This window comes from Patagioenas fasciata, chromosome 3, assembly GCF_037038585.1.
Source record: "Patagioenas fasciata isolate bPatFas1 chromosome 3, bPatFas1.hap1, whole genome shotgun sequence".
Lineage (NCBI taxonomy): Eukaryota > Metazoa > Chordata > Aves > Columbiformes > Columbidae > Patagioenas > Patagioenas fasciata.
The window spans coordinates 70,429,970-70,446,870 of record NC_092522.1 but is presented as its reverse complement, the minus strand read 5'-3'; the positions used below and the strand labels follow the sequence as shown (position 1 = coordinate 70,446,870).

Sequence of the window (16,901 nt, the reverse complement as noted above, 5' to 3'; positions counted from 1 at the left end):
GGACTTGCATTCCCTTTTTTTTACCAGCTTTATGGGAAACAGCTTACCTGTAGTTGCTGAAGAGAAATCTGTGCTTCATTTTTTAAGCATTTAAATTCAAACTTGGTGTTAGAATGGACTTACTTATAAAATATTACAAAGTGCTCTCTTTATGGAGTCTTAAGCAAAGGAATAAATAGAAGTTTCCAAAGATCTGTTTGTTCATTTTAAACTAAGAATGTATTTTATAGAGATCTGGACACTCAGAATGAGTGTTTTCAAGAATATAGCTAAACTGGATGCTCAGAGTCTTGCTCAGTATATTTCCTACAAGACAGAACTTCAAAATATCTATTCAAATTTATTTACATTTTTACTTCTTTGCTGTATTCATTCTGTTTCAGTTTGTGTACACAAAACCATGCCTGAGTCAGTAAACCAAGAAAAAGTTGCTGTTTTAATGTAAAGGATAAGTGACATTTTAAACTTTTTCATATTCTCATGCATTAGCACCTCATAAAATAACTAATGTACTCAACTATTTGCATGAGAGAAAACAAAGATGCTTCTGCATCCTCCTCATTTAGTCTCCACAAGACGCCTAGTTCAGATGTGTGTCGTGTCCCTTGGAAGCAGTAGGTGCACTTTGGCCTTCTGGCTTGAGACCAGCTATATCTGAGACTGACTGCATGATGTCACCTGGTTACCTCAATATTTTTTAATCCAAAGGGACTCTATAGCTATGGGAGGTCACTAGGGCATGAAGAAGTTCTGGCCATGCTGTCTCAAAGACACCTTGCCTGTTTAGAATTTCTCGATTTGGTTAAGGCTGTCTGTGCTTGATACAACCATCCCATACAGTGGTTTTGCTCCATATAGTGTAACAGCTGGGGGTTATATTGTTTTAAATTAATTTGCTTCAACAGAGGATTGACAGTTGGACACTTGTTCTCTTGCCTCAGATCATAACAGTAGAAGAAGCAAAACGACGAAAGAGCGTTTGCAGTTACTATGAAGAAGAAGAAGATGATGATACTTTGCCTGTCTTGAAGCATCACAGTGCTCTCCTGGAGAACATGCACATAGAGCAGGTATCGCTAGAAAAACCTCAAGTTTCCTTGTTAGCTCTGGTGCTGTCTCTGCCAAGCGTGGGACATTTACCTTCCAGAGGCAATGCCAATGCTTTTTAATAATTTGGAAAGTACTTAGTATGGTGGAACGTCCTTGTGCCAGGTCCTGCTTGCTGCAGCATTGGCTCACCTGGAAAGCTTATTTTTGTGTTTTGCAACTCTAAGGTTTTGAGTTGTGATAATGAGGACTGGCAACTCCTGCTGTGCTTTGAGAGGGGTGCCAGTTTTGATGTGATGTGAACGCAGACAGTTGAGCTCAGAGTACAAGTACACATGCATGTGGCACAGGTGTTAAGCTGCTGGCATCAACTGCTCCCTTGACAGCCATTTTTTGGCTCAGAAGCCCCTGCAGAAAGGGAATAGTCTGGGGCACCAGCTGTGACACAACCTGTTAAGTATGTTTCTTTTTCCCGCTGTTCATTGCGCAGCTTGCTCGGCGCTTGCCCGCACGAGTGCAGGGATACCCGTGGCGGCTTGCGTACAGTACACTGGAGCACGGGACCAGCCTGAAGACTCTGTACCGTAAATCAGCATCTCTCGACAGTCCGGTTCTCCTTGTCATCAAGGATATGGACAACCAGGTAAGGAGTGCGTGTTCTGCAGAAGTCAGACTGAAAGGGCAACATCATATAGTGCTCATTCAGAACTGCTAGTCATTCTGCGAAGTGACATCATACCAAAATAAGACATTGGTGTTTTATTCTGTATTTTCTACGGCTTAAACTAAACTTACAGGCCTGAAAGTACATCAGCACTAATAGAAATACCCCCCCCCAGCTTCATAATTGCAGTGAGTGCTCCCTTTAATAGTCCCCATGGAAGTATCTTCCTTAGGTATCTCACTAAAAAGCTGTCGCAAATAATGCCTCTGTGGAGGTCTAGTACTTCAGTAGCTCCTAGAGTCAGTGTTCCTATTGCCATTGCTGTCATCTGGCTTTTAACTTGCAGGATACAAAAGATTTGCAGGAGTACTTGCTCATCTGATGTACTTTACTAGTTGGTTCTTCTAACATGAAACACCAGCTCAGTTGTTCTTTAGAAAGTATTTTTAAATGTTTGGACTTTTTTCTCTTGAATTTTGCACTGTCCTCAAAAGTTGTTTAATCATTTTATTCTGACAGATATTTGGAGCATATGCTACACATCCCTTCAGGTTTAGTGACCATTACTATGGCACTGGTGAAACATTCCTCTACACATTCAGTCCAAATTTTAAGGTAAGTGGGTGTTCACTTTCTCAAATAAGATATTTGGGTTCCACTTTTGAAACATCTATGAGATTTTTGTGAAGACAGCATATTTGAGTTTAGAAGATGTGTGGGCTGTTGATGAATGCAGTTAATTGCTCATTGATTCAACACAATGCTATAAGCAACAGCAGCTGTAATTATCTGAAGTGCCAAGAAGACAGTCTGTAAGGGTGAGGAGAGGGTTTGAAGTGGATTGAAGGCGGGGGGAAGCAGGGAGGAGTAAGGAGTGGACTGTCAAAGATTCACCTTGGAAGACAGTGACATCAAGAACAGGGTATAATTTCACACATGTTTAGGATCACAGTGACAACAAACCAGAGATAGGAGTGCTACTGAAATACCCCTTACGTTCATGGCTTTTGCATTTTTCAATATTGAACACTTTGTTCCTTTTAATAGAATGCCTGTTGATTTAGAGATGCAAGCAGAATTTTAAAAACTACTAGGGTGCCTTGTTCAAAGTTTCAAATACGTATTGTCCCTTTACTTTCTACCTATTACTTCTTCCTTCCCCTTCAAGAAAAAAATAAAATATGACCACACCAAAAAATACCTGCTAAGAGCCAGTGGTTTAAAGAGTACAAGAATCCTCACAGTCCAAATATATGGGTTTCTTTTCCCTTCCTCAGGTATTCAAATGGAGTGGAGAGAACACCTACTTCATCAATGGAGACACCAGTTCTCTGGAGCTTGGAGGTGGAGGGTGAGTGAGTGAATGTTTGTGTTTTTGATCATGTAGCTAACTTTTTTTCTTTAATGAGAATAGGGACAATGATAGTTGAAAGAAAAACTAATCAGTAAAATGGCTGAACTTACTTTTGGCAAACTGTTCAGGGAAGATACTTCAGCAATCTGATTTCTGTTAGTCCCAGAGCATTTTCCATTGCTTAGAGAGAGTGAATGATGTTGGGCAGCTAATTTTTTTTTTTTTTTTTTTTTTTTTTTTTGAGATTGGGAAAAAACCCAGACGTTTTGGGTAGATACACGTGTCACTGCTTAACAGGTTTGCCCCTAGAAGATAGTCTCTAATGGCAGTTTTGCCATCAGCTTCTAAGGTTTCTTCATGTGGCCCTCATTACATTGTTGTTATTCTGTTGCTACAGAGAGCAAGGATACAGACAATGCTTAATCAGGTTCTAATTTCAAAGGTCATTGGGCATGAAATCAAGAGCTAAGGCTGCATGGCTAACTAAAGTGAGGTAACTGCTCCATGAGCGTCTTGGCAAGTGCTTGGCGAGGATTGAGCTCTTCACATTCAGTCTAAGAGGTCCTCAGAATTACCTAGATTCCTCCATATCGCTCCTCTGGTTGTTTCAACAGCTTCCAGTATTTTTACTGTTACACATAACCTGAAAAATTTGTTGTGTATTTCCTTTTTAGTGGCCGGTTTGGCTTATGGTTAGATGCAGATTTGTATCACGGGCGAAGTAACTCCTGCAGCACCTTCAATAATGACATCTTATCTAAGCAAGAAGATTTCATTATACAAGATGTAGAAGTATGGACATTTGAATGAAATACTGACTGCCTTAAGGACTGGATCCGTTAGGCACTTAAAAGCTAACTAGAAGGTGCAGGCTGCCTCACAATGTTACACGCTTTTTCCTCAAGTTTGTACCAGAGCATGACTACGCAAAAAAACCTCAACCAACCAACCCAAGAAAAAACAGAGCAGGTTGTCAGAGGCAGTAAGACATGGAAGAGTAAGAGATTAGTCTGAAGTGATTTTTTACTTCCTCCCCCAGCACTCCTCCATTGAAGAAGTGATGCTTATGAAAACATCCATGGTGTATAAGTTGAAAATGTTTTCTGTAACTGTGAAAAAGATCCTGTGGGAAAACTATAACTATCTCATACATTCCATGTGTATTTATGTTCAACGTACAAATGCTAACCAAAAATAAAAGGTTACTTTACCAAAATCTGCAGTATACTGTTTGCCATGGGAAAGAATCACAAATAGGTGTACACAGCACTTAAGGGAACAAGCTTTTAAAATCTTTTTATTTATTGTTATTGTGTAGCAGATTTTTTTTTGTAAATGTATTAGCAACGAGTTTTTTTCTTTTGATGTTTCAAATTTCAATTTGATAAATAATTATTATTCAGGTAGGTTTCTTATGCATTGGCATTTATTCTGGATCAATTCATTTGATTTCTGAAGTTAATTTTTATATTTTTGTTTTGTAAATGAGATTGGGTTTTCATTTTACCCTAATTAGGGGGTTTCTTTTCTGGCAGAAACACTTGAGTGCATAATTCTGGATTTGTGTGTTTGTTTGTTTCCTGAGATGAGAGAGAAGGTCGGTAGTGCTTCTTATTCATTCTGCTGCCACGTTCCCGTTAATAGATCATTATTTTGTCACTGCATGGAGACATTGGGCAAACTGCCACCTGGTGTAGACTCTATCAGCTCTGCTGCAGTCAACAGAATTGGGACGGCACGGTTGGAGCATTTGACTGTTTACAAAGGACGTGTCTCAGAGAGGGTTGTTTTTCTGTATCGCCACCAAATGATTCAAAATAAGCCACCCACTGAGCTTTTATGAGCACTTCTTAACAAACTGAAGAATAACTGCTTTGTTAAGGAGAAAATACAATTGAGATTTAGAGAAGAACACTATTCCCCTAACTGGCCAGGTCATGTTAGTGTAATACTTGTTTCTCAGTAATTATATATATGATTTCCTTCCTGAAAAAAACCATATTTGAAACAACAAGCTGGCTTAGGATTTGACAGGGAACAAAATATTATTTATTTTTCATTAAGTATTTGGGTAATTTTCCCCTCCCCGCCCCCAACACTGAAAAGACTGCATATTATGAAATGAAAATTTTGGTAAATAGGAAGGGTGTGACAGGAGTGGCAATCTCCACTGTTTGCTAAAGCATCGTGCTTTCCCATTAAGCCGTGGTTTTGTTCATGCAGTCCAGGCCCAGCCAACATTAGGATGCTGTCCTGCCCTTAGGCTCGAATGTGTCACGGTCCTGACAAAGGCAGGTTTTAGAAACATTAGTGTGCTTTACATTAAATAGTACAGTCTAAGTTTGGAATATTATTAACTGAGTAATACAACTCAATTTAGTTACTGTTCTTCCCTTCTTTAATAGGTTAAAAAAAAAAATGCAGCCGAGTGGTTTTCTTTCAAAAGCATTAGTAAATTTTAATCCTGCACAGAAATTTCACAACCTAAAACCCAATGCTATATGCAGTAAGCCTGTAACACGCCGCACGTGAGCTTATCACGCTTCCCTTCTCTGTGGTCTACTACAGCCATCAACAAAGTTCTTATTGGTAATGCTGTGAAATATTTTGGAAGTTGCTAACAGCATAACGCTTTGAAAATACCAGGAATATCTTACACTGTTTGCTCTTTTCAATGGTGGCAGACCACTTAATAGTTAAAAAAAGAACCCAAACCAAACAAGTTCAATATTTTACATACATTTCACTATTGCTGCCTACAACTTACTCCATTATATTACCCTTGTCAGAGCATATCTAAACGCTGTGGTCTATATTCAAAACAGTGTTGTTCAATCAAAATTCTGTGACCCTTGAAATCATGAATATTGAATATATGTAATGCAGTGCTATCACAATATTTTCAATAAAGGAATTTATGCATTCAGAAACTTGTTACAGATGTTTTCCCTTTTCACAAATTTTAGTACATTTTAAAGGTGAAAGGATGCTGGTTATGCTGACAAATATTTATGCCTACCATCAGAAAGAGACTTCCAGCAACATCGTATTTTAGAAACATATTAAGGAGATGTGAGGTTTGAGTTGTTTGGATTTTTGGGGGGTTGTTTCGGCGTTGGTTGGTTGGTTGGTTTGGGTGTTTTTTTTTTTTTTGTTCGATTGGGGTTTTTTTGTTTGGGGTTGTTTTATTTTGGTTTTGCCTTTTTTATGGTGGGGGTTTTGTTTGTTTGGGGTTTTGTTTGTTTGTTGTTTTGTTGGGTTTTTTTGTGGTATTGCATCTCCTAAAATAGACCTGTGTTTTGAGTTCAGTTAAACACAGAATTTGACAAAGGGCTAAGAAATACCAGTGGACATTTAAACAGTTGACCTAGTAGTTCTCTTTGCTTCTCTCAGCTGTAGTGAATGACATGTATTCCCTCATCTTTTTTAACCCACTTGTTCCCAGAAGTCAAAAGTCCGTGTATATCATTTTTGGATGCACCCTTTATAGATTGCTGAAGTGTTCACATATTTTTCTTTCTGTCCAAGCAGGACAAAGGCGCACAATGTCTTAAAAGTACCTGGTCCTTGAAGGTTTTTTGAATTTTTGGTAGACAGAGATGGTATTAAGAAAAAGAAAACTACAATTACACGCAAAACAGAACAAGTGTGCAATCTGTGAAACTTGCTTTCAGTGAAATAGCTAAGAATTTTCTTGAGGAAGAGTACAGCCACTAGTAATTTCTATCCGAGGGACAACAAAAGCTTGTTTCCTGCAATGTGAAGCATGTGTACTTTAGTGGTACTCGGATAAAGATTTTTGGTTCAGGACAGTGTTGAAATGCTGATTCACAATAAGGTCTATAAGCACCCAGGTGAGTGTGGATGTTCATTTGGTGCTGGTTTCAGTGCAGTTTTTGCGCCAGGTGTTTTGTACAAAGCTGGCTTTAGAGCAAAGTAGGACCCAGTTACTTTGACTAATCCTTGTGTGTAAACTTTCAACATGACCCTTGTGTGCAGCAGAGAAAAAGAGCAGGTTGGCTTATGGCAAAGGGATCACCTCGTGCTCTGCAGGTCAGCAAATATGCTTCTTCAGGTCGCGTAGCTAAACGTGTCCCATTTATACAAGCACAACTTGCTTGCTCTGGAAGAAATGCATTTCTGAAAAATGTCATTCTGAATTTTGCAGCTCATTACCTCAAACGCTACGGCCTGTTGTCTGTGGGGCAAGTATTTTGTGCCATTTGGGCTGCGTGAAGAACAAAAACATGGAAATCCTGTTTTTAGGGATTCAGCCCTGCAGCTCTAACCTAATGAACCGTGCAAGTGATTTAAACCACAAATTATTAAGAAAACGTTTTTAGAAATGGAAGGCTAGCTACCATTTAGAAACACCTTCTGTTTTGGAAGCAGTTTGTACCTTTATCTTTAGTGAAAGCTTACAGTGCGCAGACTTCATGTATTTTTATTGGTGCTTCGGGGCTGTATTCAGTGTGGGGTTAGAGGTTTGCTTAGAAACATCAGGGCAACCTGATGTTTTGCCTCCTCAGCAGCCCCTGCCCGTGTCAGGGTGAGCCTGAGCTATGTGCCCACTTGAGCCAAGACTTAACACCCGGAGCACTGTGTGCAGTTCTGGGTGCCACTGTATAAAAAAAGATACAAAGCTACTGGAGAATGTCCAGAAGAGGGATACAAAGCTGGTGAAGGGTTTGGAGAGGAAGCCATGTGAGGAGCGGCTGAAGTTACTTGGTTTCTTCAGTCTGGAGGAGACTTGAGGGGAGACCTCATGGTGGCTGCAGCTTCCTCACAAGGGGAGGAGGACCAATGACAGAACCCAAGGGAATGAATGGCAGGAAGATGTGCCAGGGGAGGTTTAGGTTGGACATTAGGAAAAGGTTCTTCCCCCAGAGGGTGGTGGAGCGCTGGCACAGGCTCCCCAGGGAGGTGTCACAGCCCCAAACCTGACAGTGTTCAAGAAGAGACTGGACAATGCCCTCAAACACATGGTCTGAACTGTGGGGTTGTCCTGTGCAGGGACAGGAGTTGGACTCAATGATCCTTGTGGGTCCCTTTCAAATCAGGACACTGTATGATTCTATAACACGTGGGTGTTCGTGTGGGGTTCATATGCACCACACCGCTCGCGCCCCACTCGGGTTGGGGAGGGGGCGTTTCCTCCCCACTGGCGGCGGAGAGACCGGGAGGGGCGGGGCGGCGCTCTTACGTGCTCGCCACCGTCACCAATGGCGGGGGAGCCGGGCTCGGAGACCCGCCCCTGGGAGCTCGCGTCACAGCTCCGCCCGCCGCCGCCGGCAGGGGGCGCGCTGGGTGGGCGGTGTGTGCGGGCGTGGGGCGGGGGCCATGGCGGGGGAGGAGGCCGCGGCAGTCGCCGCCGCCACCAGCACCGAGGGGAGAGAAGCCGGTAACGGCGGTGGCTACGACAGCAAGTGTGTGTTCTGCAGGATCGCTCGCCGGGAGGAGACGAGCACGGCGCTGCTTCCCTGCCAGGTGGGTGAGGCGCGTCCCGGCGGCGGCGGCGTTTCCCGGTGTCCGCCCGGCGGGACTCCCGCCGCCCTTCGCCGCCGCCTTCGTCCTCTCCCGCAGGCTCGGGTCCGGCGGGCTCTCCGCTGCACCGAGAGGTTCGGTGGGCTTGGGTGGGTGGTTGAGAAGGAGGAGGGTAGTGGCCGTGCCGGTGTGAGAGCAGCTCGCCAGGGCCCAGTGCCCGCAGCGGGGACGGGGCTCCGGGAGAGCAGGAGGGGGCCGAGGGAGTTAATTTGATGATTACAGAATGTTAGGAATTGGAAGGGACCTCAAAAGATCATCTAGGCCAATCCCTCCGCCGGAGCAGGAACACCCAGATGAGGTTACACAGGAAGGTGTCCAGGCGGGTTTTTAATGTCTCCAGAGAAGGAGACTCCACAACCCCCCTGGGCAGCCTGTTCCAGTGTTCTGTCACCCTAACTGTGAAGAAGTTTCTTCTCAATTTTAAATGGAACCTCCTGTGTTCCAGTTTATACTCATTGCCCCTTGTCTTGTCATTGGTTGTCACCGAGAAGAGCCTGGCTCCATCCTCGTGACACTCACCCTTTATATATTTGCAAACATTAATAAGAGCACCCCTCAGTCTCCTCCAAGCTAAAGACACCCAGCTCCCTCAGCCTTTGCTCATAAGGGAGATGCTCCACTCCCTTAATCATCTTTGCGGCTCTGTGCTGGACTCTCTCAAGCAGTTCCCTGTCCTTGAACTGAAGATGAAAGATCAAACCCCTCAAGTCGTGTGTGTGTCGGCGCTGGGTGCCAGCCCTTGGCTCGGCCTGGCAGTGCCCGGGCAGCCTCAACAGCCGTGCGCTTCTGTGCAGGTGGGAGTGAGATGTTGATCGGAAATAAAATGTCTTGCCAGCTCTAAATGTCGGCACAACAGCTGGAAACAAAGCAGACGCTGAGGAACCCTGGCCGCAGAAGGTCAAATGAGGACACAAATTGCGCTTACAAGTCTTTCAGTCGGCTGGCTGCAAAAGTGCTCGGATTTTTGCTAGTTACTTCAAATATGGCATTAACTATCACACTGATATGGGGAAGATGGACTTTGTTACCTACTCTTTGCCAATATCTTCGTCCTAATCAGTTTAATAGTTTGCATCCTTTTTTTTTTAGTATGACGACCTTGTTTGCTTCAGAGATATCAGACCCGGTGCTCCCCACCACTACCTGGTGGTGCCGGTGGAGCACATGGGGAACTGCAAAACGCTCAAGGCGGAACACGTACCTGTAGGTAAGCCTGGCACTGTGTGTTTAGTGTGAAGGAAAATAATTTGGCACAATTTGAGTGAGTTGTCAAATAAATGACACCTTTGAACACCATTTGGTTAATGACTTAAACATGGAAATAGTGAGTGTGTGTAGGAAAGGACTTACCATTCCTGAGAACCTCCAAGTGCTATTCTAGAATAGCACTTTTTGTGTGTGTGTGTGCACAATTCTAGAAAAACACTGCACTGGTGCACAAAATCCCTTTTGTTTGCATGGAGTACAGATGCCTCTGCACTTTTTTGGAACTGTGACTTTAAAGTGTTTATGTGCTGCTCCATTGTATTTTTTTAGATAGATATGCAGTTTTAAATTACATGGAAAATTACAAAATATCTTAATAAAACATGTATTATTTGAAAATAAGCGCTACGTTATTTTTAGGGGAACAAGGAGTGAGAGAAGAAAGAGAGAAATGGTGTTCCAAAAATCTTTAATAATTTTTGAAAAGATAAAATTCTGAAATACTGAAGCTATGATTTATTGTTGACAGGCTTTGTTTTTTTAAGAAAACGTTGTCCTGGATTTTGTTTCACAAGAAATGCCTAGCTAAGTATGTTGACTCACAGAAGAAACTACAGCCATACATGCATAAAGATATTCCACCTATGGGAAATTTACAGGTGATGCAAGAAAAGAGTTAGAGTTGCATGTTGCAAATATTGCATCACGCTATTTCTCTTCTAAACGTAGGGTGGTTTGTGTCCGGAAACAACTTTCATGTGTTTGTCTTTGCAATGATTCCTTAGACTTTTGCCATGAGTTTTTGTATAAGAGTTGCTTCTTTTTTCAGTGATACAGCAGTGATACGTGGGACTGAGAGTTTTATTTTGATTTGTTTACCATCTCTGAACCTTCCTAACTTATGCCAGGCTGCACAGGACCTAGAGCTCAAAGTCTGATAGCTGTGTATATGTCATCATTCTGACCAATCAGTATTTGTTGGTTGATTTTTTTGTTTGTTTTTTAGTAAGGGCTTTGGCCAGAATTGTGAGAATAATACCACACTTAAAAGTATCATTAATATGGAGATTGGTAACTGTCAATTTTTATGTCAATCATTGCACAGCACTGTCTTGACAGTCTTTGATCATGAGTAGTTACAGTATATTTTTAAAAGCCCATGTTTGTGAACTAGCATAATCAGTTTGAAATTAATATTCTGAAGAATACCTTTTCAAATTACTTGATGACATATGATGTGTAAAATATTACCTAAGTATTAAATTAAATTTATTTGTGTTTAATAGTGCAGAGAATGGTGGAAGTTGGAAAAGCTGTTCTTCAGAGAAATAATTTTAATGACTTGAATGATGTAAGGTATGTAATGGAAACCCTCTGTATTTTTTGAGTATGTTTTTTACTTTTTCTAAAAAGTAAAATGCTACTTCAGAGATAGTGGCAACAACTGCAGTGTGATTTATTGAAGAAATCAGTTCTGCATTCACTTCTCGCATGACTTCTCAAGTAGAATGTGCTGGCATTGAATATAACTGGTTTTCTGATGAATTTCCACTGCAGATTGCGTTCCAGCTCTCAGATTCTTTCTTGGCCATGTCTTGGGATAGGGAAGGCACTTCAAACAACTTATCTAAAAGTCTGCTCTTTAATTACATGTTGGAAATATGCTCTAAATCCTAGATTCCGAAAGAGAGGTTAACTTTGTCCTGTTCAAGCGGTGCACTGCATTGAGTTTCAGTCATACGTGCATTTGTTTGATTTCAGTGCTGCACCTTCAGTTTAAGCTGGTGCCTTTGTTAGCCCAAGTAAACTGTAACATAATTTAAATAGTGTAGAGTATAGGGAACTGGGCCTTCAGGATTAAAATAGGTAGAAACAACATTCATCTAGTGACAGTTGGCTTTCCACCTGAAAACTAAATATGATACATCTAAGATATGTGTAATTTTTTAAACCCTCCTTTTGAACAAAATATGTCTTAAATACAGAGATGTGAAGGAGGAGGTTAATGGGCTTTGGAAACGTTTCCTGAGAGCATAATGAAAGGAAAGGGCATATTTTTGTCCTTGCCTTTTATGTGCAAGGAAAATGTGATGAGTTGGGTTCTTGGTTCAGTTGATCATGTTAAATAACTTGCGATGTTCCACTAGTATTTTTTATCTGTTTTCATTTTCTGAAGAATGGGTTTTCACTGGCCTCCGTTCTGCTCGATATCCCATTTGCATCTTCATGTCCTGGCCCCAGCCAGTCAGCTAGGATTCTTATCCAGGCTCATCTACAGAATCAATTCGTACTGGTTTATCACGGTAAGTGTAATGCAGATGAGCTTTTCGGTAGTTTTTCAATTGCAAGCTGAAAATGTGACATCTTTCTAACATTTTTTTAACTATATCCAACTATGTCTATTTGAGAAAATATAATAAACCCCTTAATATTTATGCTTATTGAGGGGAATGGAGTGACAATAGCATTAACAGCAAACTGTTATATACAATAGTTCTGAATCTAATGTGTAGAGTAGGTTAATGTGGTGTGCTTCTGAGGACACGTTATAAGTATTTGTTCTTTAATTTAAAATTATATATTAAAATGTGGTGGCCTATGTATTGTACACAGAAATTTAGGTGAAAAACCTGGCCACTTCATGATTGCTCTTACTGCTTCACATGTTTTTTCTCATCTAGTCATCTTTAGACTAAACCAAGTGTCTGCTTTACAAAAACATTGTTTGTACTGATTTATGTCAGTAGAGATAAACAGTGAGACTGAGCTGGCACTGACTAAATCACTGTTTAAAAATCTTTCTCTGGAGGACCAGACCTTACTCTCACTGCTTTGATGCAGCAAAGAACCTGTCCTTGCAAGGCAGCTACAGCATTCTAGTGTCATTGCTCAACCCCTAAACAAAGATGCTGAAAGAGGTCTTTCTCATGTAAAAAATACAGACAGCCTCTTACTTAAAGGGAAAAAACTCAGCTTCTTCACAGTAGTAGCCGAGAAGCTGGATATCTCGCCTAGCGTGAAAAAAAAACGTGTCTCTGCTGTATTGTAGAGCATCACACAAATATTTGGCCCTCAAATAAGTGTAGCTGTGTGGTTTTACTGCTTACTATGTTGGATTAGCTCAGGGAGATATATACCAAGTTTAGCTATCTGATGTGGATACGCTTCAAAAGATATTTTGCCCTGTTATCACATTGGAAAATGTTCTTGAGTTATTTTGGGGTTTGAATGGCTAGAGTGTAATACTTGCTTAAGAATGCAAAACAAGGTTCAGATAACTTCATTTTCAGTTGCTCCATGGTTTGTCTAGCTTTATTTGCAAATTAACTGCAAGAGCTACTTAACTCCTTGAAGTTGTTTCTACCTTAAGTAGCTGATTGCATTTTTACTGTGCGTATTTAAAGCATGCCAAACATAAGCTTTTCACATTTTAACAGAGTTCCTTTGGAGATCTTAATAAAACCAGAAGCACTAGTTCAAAATACAAGATTAGTTCAGTGGGACTGGCAAGAACAGACTGTCAGTAAACTGGTTTGTTTCAGAAGTGCCCTTGTTAGTCTCCATGTGCCCAGTTTGGCCTCTAGAACAATGTTGGCATCCTTCCTTCTGCCCTGAACCTTTCTGAGGGCTCTGTGGGCTGGTGTTGTCATATACACAAAATATAGCTGCCCTAGTTAGAGACTAGATGAGAAAAGTATGTGTGAGCGTGGGGATGTAACCAAATGGATGTATATCTTGTGATGTGAACCACATATGTGAATGCACATCCCTCAGCAACATATGTGGCTGGCCTGCAGCTTGTTGGATGATGAGAGGCCACAGCATGCCATTTTGGAGTGTTTCCCAAAGAATTCCGGGTCTCACAGCTTGGTTGTTGTGGTCACTGCTGTCTTCTGAGGTCTTTAAACCCACGCAGTTTTATCTGCTGTTAATTTGCTCAGACATTCTCTGACTTCCGTAGATTGTGTTTCCTTTTCTGGTCACCTAATCGGAGTTTGATGGAAAAAGTGGAAAAGAGTCTGCTGATTAAAACCATCATTGTATTCTGCTTTTGTTGTATGCTTTGTAAAAATGAAAAGTAAATGCTCTGTCAGTGTTACTATTTTTAAAATGGAATTTTCAGGAAACTGAAGGTCCACGGTGTAGTTCATGCATTGTTTTCTCTCTTTTATAGGCTGATCAACTGATTGAGCGACTGCAAACTGAAAATGCTGCCAGTTGAAAGCGCTCTTAGCCTTGTGTTGCTAGCCACTTTGTTCTTTGTCTTTGAACTCTGATTTAAGGTTGCACAGTTTGGTGTTACCAATAATATAACAGGATAAAAAAAGCTTTAGTTCCTTATGAGGAAATACACACAATTTGTAGCTGCCAACCTAATTCTCCTGTTTGGATACTTGAGGCTATATACTTCTCTGACAATAAGGTGATGTATTTTATTATCATGTGTATATATATTCTTATATAAAATACATAATACATACACAAACATATGCACACGTTCAGAGAACCTTTCCTGTAAAGGGCAGGGTATAGCAGCAGAATGTATTCCAACTAAGGCAACAAGTTACTACTAACAGCATGTACATGGTACCAAAGGGATTATTTGTTGCTGAATCAAGCTTCTATTTTAAAGATGCATTGTTCTGGAATTGCAAAAAACGTTTAGAACATTGAGGTTTCCATCTGTATTTGTATCATATGTTACTCATGACTAGTTATTAGTAGGTATGTTGCTGAAAGTACACTACTGACTCTCTGGTGCTAAACCACTTTAATATAATTACCTGTCTTATTTGCATGACAGCGACAATGTAAATGTTAATACAGTAGATGCCCAAGATGTGATAAAGATATATAACATAGAATATAGTTTAAATGTATGTGTAAGCGGTTGTATGTTGGAGTTAGATTTTTTTCTCTCTTATGTGCACAATATTTTAAATTAGTTATTGTATGTTTACAAAAAATGTGAAGAGTTCAGATGTATTGATTTAATGTACCACTCTTCTGCATGACGGTAGAAAAAAAATCCAATTTTTTAGATGGTTCTGGTACTGTTCTTACTGGAAGTCCCTTGTGGATTACTAATGCCCTGGCTAAATTTGATTTCTAAATGAAGTCATAAGAGAAGCGAGTCTTTAGTTCAGTGAGTATGTGGCAGGTTCCTTAAGGAACCTGCTGAAGATTTGCATTTGCTGTATGACTCTAATCAGTAATACTAGTGTTCAGTTTCTCAGTACCATATTAAGGCGAACTGTTCGGAAAGTTAAAACTGCAGAAAATGCAGAGTGGATTTTCTTCATTCACGTTCTTGGTGCCTAATTAATCAAGTGTCCTTGGCTGATGCATTTAGATACAGCCGAGGTGATGATCTGTTCCACCTGCAAGCTTCCCTGAACGTAATCTTCTCAGTGTTTTCCACTGATCCAGCACCTCTTGCCTTAGTGGTACAATGAATTGTAATATTCTTACACTAAACTGTAATAACTTCAGAAAGTTCACACCTTCTGAAGAGTGTTTTCTACCCAGAAAAGTTTGTATCTCTTCTCTAAGACCTTGCTCGCAATGCCTTGTTATTCTTATTAGTGGGGTGCTTATGTGTCATTTGCAGTCCTTTGGGGTTTTAATTTGTAACAATAAGTAGGAAGAGTGTAAACTAAAGCCAGTGAACTTTGATTGCTTCTGTGAAATAGGAGGTTTAAGCTGACTCCTGGCTTTGTGAAATCTCTGAACATTAAGATCTCTCAGGAGTTAATACTCTCTGTGTGTTCTGATTTGTAATTAATTTATGTAACTGTACTTAACTGTGACATGTAATATTTAAAGTACTAACATGAACTGCTGTCAAAAGGATTAATAAACAACAAATGCTAATCTTGGAATGATCTTCCACTTCAATGGAATGGTTGACTGTGGGGGTTGAACCCTGCCAGCCCTTTGCTCACTCCTCAACTGTGACCTGGTGGGGTAGGAGAAAGAATGAGAAGACCAAAAGTGAGAAAACTCCTGAGTTGGGATAAACACAGTTTAATAAATGAAGGAAAGAGGAAGAAAAACAAAAGCCATGTGATGCGGAGGCAATCACTCATGACCTCCCACAAGCAGGCCAGTAATAATAGCTTCCCCATTCCCCCCAAACCTCCCTGAGCTCCTATTGCTGAGTGTGACATACTACAGTGGGGAATGAATATTCCAGCTGGGCAGCTTGTGCCCCTCCCAGCTTTTTGGTCAACAAAGGGGCAAGAACAGGAAAAAGAGGCAGACTTGGTGCTGTGCAAGCACAGGTCCGCCCTCACCAGAATACTGGTGTGCCGTCAACACTGTTTTAGTCACAAAACACGGCACCTCGCGGGCTGCTTGGAAGAAAATTCTCTCCATCCGAGCCAGACCCAGTACATTCTCAAACGTATGCTGAAGCACAAAGGCCAGCTTTTGCATCTTACATTTGAGAAGGGTTCCACCAAGACAGGAAAACTGGAAAGGTAAAAATGAGGATACAACCTAGCTTCCAAACTTTGGCTGATGAGCAGCTAGGCCTCAAGGCCACTCAAACAGTGTTAAATGGAGCCACATTAATTACTGAGATGAATGCTCAGTATCTCATTAGTGGTTTTCAGCGTAGAACTATGTTCCATTTTCCTTCTGTATTGACAAGCACTCTTAGACTCAGCAGATAATTTTTTTAATTGGGCTAAGAACTATTTTCTGAAAAGCCTATCCTAATGCTTTTAATCGGTTCCCGAATTACTGGGCAGCTTCTGGAAGAGGCAGCGAGCAGACCCCGTTAGCTATGTCACCCTCTTCTACAGTAGCATTATAGCATCATTTTGAAACTTCCAAAATCATCTGTAGAGCTTTCCAGCGAACAAAGATCAATAAAATACTCCTGGAGAGTTAACTTAGCAGCTCATGCTCTCCAAGAGCTGGAGAAGCAAAGGAACGTGCCTCGGCCACTGCCCCTGCCTCTGTTGTTCTTTGATCCAGTATTAGCAGTCCTGAGAAAAGCTGCTTTTTTTACTACACATTTAGGAACAACAAAGCTTTATTTATACTCTTTTCCTCAATTGTTTTACATAAACCCCCAAC

At 41.0% G+C, this 16,901-nt stretch overlaps 2 protein-coding genes across 6 annotated transcripts in view; both read left to right on the top strand.

Annotated features, from left to right (window-relative positions):
- Nucleotides 1–5,995, top strand: part of NCOA7 (nuclear receptor coactivator 7) — a 93,030-nt gene extending 87,035 nt beyond the window's left edge. For all 5 annotated transcript variants that reach the window (XM_065833953.2, XM_065833956.2, XM_065833957.2 and 2 more), the window contains exons 12-16: nucleotides 942–1,070; nucleotides 1,538–1,690; nucleotides 2,231–2,326; nucleotides 2,989–3,062; nucleotides 3,740–5,995. In XM_065833953.2, coding sequence (XP_065690025.2) covers nucleotides 942–1,070; nucleotides 1,538–1,690; nucleotides 2,231–2,326; nucleotides 2,989–3,062; nucleotides 3,740–3,875 — 588 coding nt within the window. In that variant the 3' untranslated portion in view covers nucleotides 3,876–5,995. The remainder of the gene's footprint in view (nucleotides 1–941; nucleotides 1,071–1,537; nucleotides 1,691–2,230; nucleotides 2,327–2,988; nucleotides 3,063–3,739) is intronic.
- A 2,384-nt stretch (nucleotides 5,996–8,379) lies between these two features.
- Nucleotides 8,380–15,697, top strand: HINT3 (histidine triad nucleotide binding protein 3). The gene is made up of 5 exons (XM_065835678.2): nucleotides 8,380–8,552; nucleotides 9,699–9,816; nucleotides 11,102–11,171; nucleotides 11,992–12,118; nucleotides 13,990–15,697. Exons 1-5 carry the CDS (start codon nucleotides 8,406–8,408, stop codon nucleotides 14,035–14,037), a joined length of 510 nt encoding a protein of 169 aa, XP_065691750.2. The 5' UTR covers nucleotides 8,380–8,405; the 3' UTR covers nucleotides 14,038–15,697.
- Nucleotides 15,698–16,901: the final 1,204 nt, after the last annotated feature.

Coding starts and splice junctions, on each gene's coding strand:
- HINT3 (XM_065835678.2), top strand. CDS start 8,406: ATGGCGGGGGAGGAGGCCGCGGCAGTCGCCGCCGCCACCAGCACCGAG. Junction 8,553..9,698: donor CGGCGCTGCTTCCCTGCCAG/GTGGGTGAGGCG, acceptor TTTTTTTTTTAG/TATGACGACCTTGTTTGCTT. Junction 9,817..11,101: donor GGCGGAACACGTACCTGTAG/GTAAGCCTGGCA, acceptor TGTGTTTAATAG/TGCAGAGAATGGTGGAAGTT.